This window comes from Chinchilla lanigera, unplaced genomic scaffold, assembly GCF_000276665.1.
Source record: "Chinchilla lanigera isolate Chin_1 unplaced genomic scaffold, ChiLan1.0 scaffold00050, whole genome shotgun sequence".
Lineage (NCBI taxonomy): Eukaryota > Metazoa > Chordata > Mammalia > Rodentia > Chinchillidae > Chinchilla > Chinchilla lanigera.
The window spans coordinates 11498171-11505650 of record NW_004955451.1 but is presented as its reverse complement, the minus strand read 5'-3'; the positions used below and the strand labels follow the sequence as shown (position 1 = coordinate 11505650).

Here is a 7480-nt window from a genome sequence, read left to right as displayed (position 1 = left end):
TTTGCCGCTGAGCTAAATCCCCAGCCCAGATGATTGACTTTGAATGTCACCAGTTTGCAGAACAGTAACACGACCGCTAAAAAAGCTGATGGTGTAGAATGTGCCTCAAGGTGGAAGGACACTACCGCCATGCAGGGCTCTTGCTGGGGACAACCGGACCTAAATCTGATCAGGGCTTCAGATCCAACTATACCTTTCAGGACGCTACTCTGTACGTGAGCGAGCATTTGCAGAAAGTGCAGGGGTTATGGGAACATGTTAGAGAAAACCAGAGAGACCCAGTCAGGAAAATCCAGTCTGTGGAAAACTTCAGGACAACAGGCCGGGCTCCCTCAACAAACAGAGAGAGCCAGAGAAGGAAGGGAAAGAGGAAAGGAAGGTGGGAAGAGAACAGTATGGCTGAAAAACCTAGAGATGTGGAGATACTTAGAAGATACTGTCCATCATTGTAATACCTGGGCATGGTGGCATATGCCTGTGATCCCAGTACTCTGGGAGGCTGAGGCAGGAGAATCACAAATTCAAGCCCAGCCTGAGCAGTTTAGCCACACCCTGATGCAAAAGTAAAAAAGGTCTGGGATGTAGCTTGGTACAAAGGGCCTGCATTCAATCACCATCATTAGCAGCATATGTTCACCTTATTTGAAGTCTATTCAAACCAAACCAATACTTGTGTGTGTGTTTTTTTTAAGAAATTAGCTGAGGACTGAGGCTAGCACCAGTATTCCCAGCTACTCAGGAGGCTGAGGCAAGAGGATTACTTGAGCCCGGGAGTTCAAGACCACCACAGTGAGACCCCATCTCTTACAGTAACCAGCTGGGTGTGGTACAGCAAGAAAATCATGAGTTTGAGGCCTACCTTGGGCTGCATAGCACGTTCAAAGCCAGCCTCAACTGTATAGCGAGACTCTGTCTCAAAAAACCAACCAACCAGCTGGGTGTGGTGGCGCACGCCTGTAATCCCAGTGTTCAGGTGGCTGAGGCAGGAGGATCCTTGCGAGTTCGAAACCAGCCTGGACTACAAAGTGAGCTCAAGGCCAGCCTTACTGCATAGTGAGACCCTGTCTCAAAAAGGCAAAAACAAAACAAAGCAAAAAACCCAAACAACCAACCAAACAAACAAACAAGGGCCCAGGATGTAGCTCAGTGGCAGAATATTTGCCTCGCGTACATGGAGCCCTGTGTTCAATCCCCAGTACTACCAAGCAATTGCACAGGAGAAAAAAAAAAAGCCCTGAAGGAACTGATAAGACATTAGGAATTTGAACACTGGAAGTTTATAGTAAGGAATTATTGAGCAGGTTAATAATTGGGTGTGCTTTGTGATTAGGTTAAAGTCCTTGGCTTTTATTTTTGTAGTCTTTAGCTCTTAAAGATACACACTGAAACACTGATGGGTGAAATTAAGTGGGACAGAAAATATGGACAGGAATGAATGACACTAGATTGGTCACTAGTTGATAACTGTTGAAGCTGGGTAATGGATACATACAGGCTCATTATATTATATAATTTTCATTTGTTTGTTTGTTTGAGACAGGATCTCACTATATAGTTTACACTGGCCTCAAACTCAGGCAATCCTCCTGCCTCAGCCTCCTGATTGCTGGGATTACAGGTGTGCGCCACCACAAACATTCTGTATACTTATTCTGTATACTTCATTTTATTTATCTATTTATTTATTTTTGGTTTTTTTTGAGACAGGGTCTCACTATGCAGTTCAAGCTGGCCTTGAACTCACTTTGTAGCCCAGGCTGGTCTCGAACTTGCAACTAACCTCCTGCCCCAGCCTCCCGAGTGCTAGGATTACAGGCATGCGCCACTATGCCCGGCTCTGTAAACTTTAAAATTTTTCTAAAATAAGAAGTTGAAGGACTCCGGGAACCCCAGCCCCATCTCACCCCTAGGGCCCCATGGACAGAGGAGGCTGTGTGTTCCGCAGCAGGTTGCAATTGGTCAGCTGTTGTCACCTTGGGCCTTGGGCTCCTTGGGCCAAGTACCTTGGGTCTTTTGCAGGAGGATCAGAGGGGAAGTGGCTGCAGATCTTTTGCTAAGGGAGGCTGGCCTCTGTGTGCCTGGTGATGCCGGGCGCAGGCCCTGCTGCCTGTGACAGCTGAGGGTATGAGTAGGTGGCTCCAGAAATAGCAGGGAGGCGGCATGGGGCGGCGCAGAGTCACATGGAGAGCTTGGGGCTGGGCTGGGCAGCTGAGGCTCTGCACTCCTCTGTCCCTGTCCTCTGGCCAGCTTGCTCTGCCTCCAGAGTCTCTTCCTCTCTCCCTCACCTCCGAGAAGGCAGAGAGATGCAAGGTGATTTGGGGACAAACACCGGCCTGGAAGCCCGAGTGGATGCTGACTGAGGCATTTGGTGGCTCTCCAGGGCCAGGTGGAGTGGTCAGGTGGAGAGAGAGAAAGGGACCAGGACAAAGGCACTTCCCAGCTGCAGGGCCGCACACTGGGTTCTTAGACCTGACCTGAGCAGGTCCCAGATGTCCTTTCCTGGACGTCAGGTTGAGGGGTGAGGGGGGTGGCATTTTCATCTCGGGACACTTCAGGACTGTGGGATGCTGGCAGCTGTGGCACCTGGCGAGGGCCCCCTCCTGCCTGTCCCGAGGAGGAGGCCCGGGAGTGATGGGCACCAGACCCAGGTCCTATGGCCGACGCAGGGAGACAGGGAAGGCGGTGGCCCACTGTGGCTGTCATTGGTGGAGTCCGGCTTGAAGCTGTGTGCCTTACCAGCATTCAGCTCATCAGCAGCCTGGTGTCAGGGCCTCCATGTTCCCATGCCTCAGGGTTACCATCTCTATAATAGGCACAGGAGCGGAGCCTGCTTGTGCAGCCGCTGTGGGTATGGAATAGAGATGGATACTCAAGTACACACGAGCCCTTGAGCACCGGGGTGGCCGGCCAGCTGTCCTCACCTTGAGCGTGTAGCCCCCCTACAGGCAGCCCCCCCTGGACATCTCTGCGTTTTTGTGTCCGGTACCTGCGGGGGCTTTGCAACCAGGGGCTTCGCAACTAGGGGCTTTGCAGCCAGGGGCTGTGATCACCACCAACAGGATGCTTTGCAATGACGCTGACAGGCGGGGGCTGCTCACACAGCGTGGAACTGTGGGAACCAAGGCCAGGAGCGGGCGAGCACCTCACTCAAGGCCACATGGCCAGGGAGCAGCGAGAAGGACCCCGTGCCCCAGCCTCCAGGCCTGTGCAATCAGCCCACACACTTCAGCCACAGGGGCCCCTCGACACGCCCCACCTGTCTCTGCCCAGATTTATGCCCTGGGGATGCTTGGCCGGGCCGAGGCCGGGACAGCTCGCACCCCACTTGCTCTTAAGGCAGCTGTCACCCAGCTCCCTACGCCTATGGGTTGCTGGGCCCTGCACCAGGCCCAGGGATAGGCACGTAATGGGCTTCTGGTCTCCAAGGAGCCCGGTCACCTATACACCCACAGGGCTGGTGTGTGTGTGTGCACATGTGTGTTGGGGGCCTTACGAGTGGGTCTTAGGATGGCTCAGCACAAGAAGGGCTTGAAAGCTATCAATTTAGGATGACCTAGGAGCGCAAGGACAATGAATGTCACTAGGGTTTTGTTGTTTTTTGGTTTTTTTTTTTTTTTGTCTTTTTCAGACAGAGTCTTGCTATGCAGTTCAGGCTGGCCTTGGACTCACTTTGTAGCCCAGGCTGGCCTCAGACTCGCAATGATCCTTCTGCCTTGGCCTCCCGAGTGTTGGGATTACAGGTGTGTGTCACCATGCCTGGCCTGTTGTTTGTGTTTTTGAGACAGGGTCTCTCTGTGTAGCCAGCCTGGCCTCAAATTTACAGTGATCCTCCTGCCTCAGCCTCGCAGGTGTGGGGTTACAGGCATGCGCTGCCCCTCCTGGCCCCACTCAGGTTTTAGGGAGGGACCCAGGTAGTGGGGTAGGTGGTTTACTGGAAGGGATGACAGGAGAGATGCTGTGAGGACTGGCACGCCCTGGAAGGAATGGGCCAGGAGGGGGAGGTTCCCCTGGCCGAGGCTGGGACGCAGTCCCGTCCCTCCCTCCTCCTCCTGCCCCTGTCTCTGTCACTCACAGGGGCTGGGCCAGGCGGGAGCAGCCATGGCAGCAGTGTCCGCCTGGATTCCTCTCCTTGTGGGCAAGTTGGGGCCTTCCTCGGGGATTGGCGGGAAGGCTAGCACAAGGGCTAGGATTCAGGAGTGGGGAGCTGAAGGCGCAGGAGTCCTCCAGGGAGAGGCCGGGGGGGTGAGGCGGGGCCTGCAGGGCCGGGGGGCCATGGGTTGTGAATGCCCAGGCAGGCTGGGGTCCAGGGCTGCGGGCTCCAAGGGCTGGAGGTGTCCTAGGCCAGGGCTGGGCTGTACAGCAGCCCCAGAGGGTCGTGGGCCCTTTAATGGGCCGGCCGGTTGCTGCTTTGGTCAGGCCTGGGCTAAATTTGGCCCAACAGGGAGGGCGGGGTGGCCGGGGCAGGCCCCCTTGGCCAGGCTCCCGTAGGCGCTCCCATGGGCCTCTAGTGCAGCCCTGTGCCTCTGGGTGTGGTAGGGAAGGCAGGTCAGGGTTCGGGTCCCACAGTGGCCACCCTTCCTCGAGTGCCTTCCCCTCCCCTCCTCTCCAGCCTCCCAGATATTTAGCATGGGGCTCTTCTCCAGGTTAACACACGTGCGCACATGCACACACCCCTCAAACATTCCCCACACCCCACACCCCTACCAACTAAACATTAGCTGGAGATGGGCCTCCCACAAATCTAAACCAAAGGAAAGCAGACCTCGTTACCTATTTAAATGATAGTCCACAGCCGAATGTGGTGGCACACACCTGTTATCCTAGCACTCAGGAAGCTGAGACAGGCAGATCTCCAAGAGCTCAAGGCCAGCCAGAATTAAAAAGCAAGACCCTGTCTCAAAAAAATAAAAAAGGTAGCACATCAGGGGCTGCCCCCACCCCTCTTTTCCTGAGCCAGTGAAGGTGCCCTTCACTGTCAGTCTTCAGGGGCTGGGGGCTGGAGGGGAAGAGTTTACCCCCAGCCAAGCCTGAGGCTGTCTCTGTGTTCAGGACTTGTGTGTCCCCACAGCTCTCCAGGTCAGGCTGGGGGGCACGCAGGCCCAGCACACCACTCTCCACCCGCGTGTGGGCCGCATCTTTGTGCATACCTTGGACCACAAGAGCTTCCTGCGCGCCCCCGAGGACGCTGGTGAGAGGGACCTGGTGAGGGCTGCTGAGAGGGGTGAGCAAGGGTGTCCCTTAGGGTGTTCCTGTCCGGCCTCCAACCCGTGCCTCTTCCCCCAGCCTTCCTGCCCTCTTCGAGTGTCACCTACCATGCCCACCTCCAGGGACACCCGGACCTGCCCCGGTGGCTCCGCTACACCCAGCGCAGCCCCACCAAGCCTGGCTTCCTTTATGGCACTGCTACCCCAGGAGATCGTGGGCGCCAGATCATCGAGGTGCCAGAGGGACCCTCAGACCTCCCGGGGGGGGGGCGGGTGTCACTGTCCCTTCCTGGTTATTTGCATACAATTTACATACTTTTGTATATAGTTTGCATTTATTTATTTGTCAATATTTATTGACATCCATCTGGATGTTCCCTCTGCCCCCCAGGTCACAGCCTACAATCGAGACACCTTTGACACCACTCAGCAGAGGCTAGTGCTGTTGATCCAGGACCCTGAAGGTACCTCCAACTCTGTTCCACCCCTTCCCCATCAAAGCCTGTCTGAGGGATCTCCCTTGGGAGAGGAGAGGGAGAGGCTTGGAGGGTAATGGGGAGTAGGGCATCTTGGAAAGTGGGGAGTCAGGGAGGACACTAAATTAATAGCTGGGTGTGGTGGCACATGCCTATAATGCCAGTCAGCACTCTGAAGGCTGAGGCAGGAGGATTGCAGCTAGTTTGCTAGGATACAGAGTGAGTTCAAGGTCAGCCCAAACTACATAGCAAGACCTTATCTCAAAAAAAGTTGGGGGGAAACAGTGCCAGAAAGTACCCAGGGAGGGCCATGAAGTCAGACCCGTGCTGAGACGACAGCTTCACTGGGGCAGTCTCTGCATATCATAGGGAGATAGAGCTGCTGCCTTTGATTGGCCTTGGTCCTCACAGCTCCAAAAAGAAGCAGGATCTTGATTAGCTCTATGAGCTGAAGTCCAAAACTCAGCAGATTTTGAACCAGTTTGGCCCGTCAGCACTTATCTGGATGGAGACCACTATGAAGCAGCCCTGAGCAGGACTTAAATTAACCAATTGGCTTTTTACGTTTACTTGTGAATCTGTCCAAAGTCTAGGCCACTTGTCTGGAAGTGGGCGAAGGACTCATAGTAAGTGAACCTCTGTGAGTCACTAATCCCTACTGAAACCTGTAATGGCAGATGAACCCAGAAAGCCTCAAAGGATAAGATCACAGTCAAGGACACCTGGATCCAATCTCAAGTAAAGACTACAGCCTCAGGCATCTCACTCCTGGGTGGATTAATTTAAGCCTTATTAAGGATTAATTTCATACCTTACTTGGAGAGGTCCCTGAGTGGGTCCACCCTTCTTGAGTACTCCTCTCCCTTCTTCTGACAACCAAATAAATATGGGCCACCCAGAGAAGGTCTGGGTCTTAGCCCTGAGAGAATCTCTAGTACTGTGAGAGGGCTTTGATCCTCCTGGAGCCCTGAAATCATTCTATTTGCCTCTTTGTATCTACCCTTCACAGTATACTCCTTTGGCAGATGGCAGACCTGATCAGCCTGCAATAACTCAGGGATATATTAACCCGATAATCAACCTCTCCAATTTTTCATCCATAAAACCAGAACCAGCCAGCACCCCTCCACAGGGCTCTATAGCCAACAGTACATAGTGGTAAAGATACCAGGGACTCCTGGGACAGGAGGTTGTCTTAGTCCTGAAAACAATCAGGTACTGACCAAGAAAAAGTTGCAGGACTTAGTAAGAGAAGTGGATCCCAGTGAACCATTGGATGAAGATGCAGAGGAGATGCTGCTGCAGATCACTGATGACTGTACTGAAAGTGTGGGGATGGGAGCCGGCCAGCTTGCTCGGCACCGCGAGCCCAGCACCCTGGAGGTGAAAGACGTTTAGATGCACTTAGAGTACCTGTGGAACATGTGAATCCCAGGATTTGGCTCCGAAGAAATCCAGCCTTACAAAAAAGCTTGTACTACAGAAGCACATAAGCAGAAAATGGCATTGATCCAGAAAACAACCAAGAAATAACACACAAAGGTCAGGGTATGGACCTGTCCAATGTATGTGGAGATACTTGAGCTGAGACCTCAGCCATCTCATGCTTGGGTTTTTTTTTTTAGCTGCTTTACAGAGAAGCATATATTTGTTATTAATAGTGCAGCAATGTCTATAATGACTGAGAGGAACTGCCAAAAGAATAAAGCCTCCTACCCACTCCCCAAAGGGGGTGAGAGGAAAGGAAGAAATTATAGTTTAGGCAGTTGCAGTGGCACACATCTGTAATCCCAGCACCCT

At 53.3% G+C, this 7480-nt stretch overlaps 1 protein-coding gene and 1 pseudogene across 1 annotated transcript in view; both read left to right on the top strand.

The window, feature by feature from the left end:
• Positions 1-4032: 4032 nt before the first annotated feature.
• The window catches only part of Sgca (sarcoglycan, alpha (50kDa dystrophin-associated glycoprotein)), a gene marked incomplete in the record, with an annotated part of 10728 nt that continues 7280 nt past the window's right edge, over positions 4033-7480 (top strand). The window contains 4 exon segments of the mRNA XM_013519105.1: positions 4033-4135; positions 5069-5188; positions 5284-5438; positions 5596-5668. Of these exon segments, the coding sequence (XP_013374559.1) occupies positions 4099-4135; positions 5069-5188; positions 5284-5438; positions 5596-5668 (385 nt within the window).
• On the top strand, positions 5757-7474 carry LOC106149622 (annotated as a pseudogene).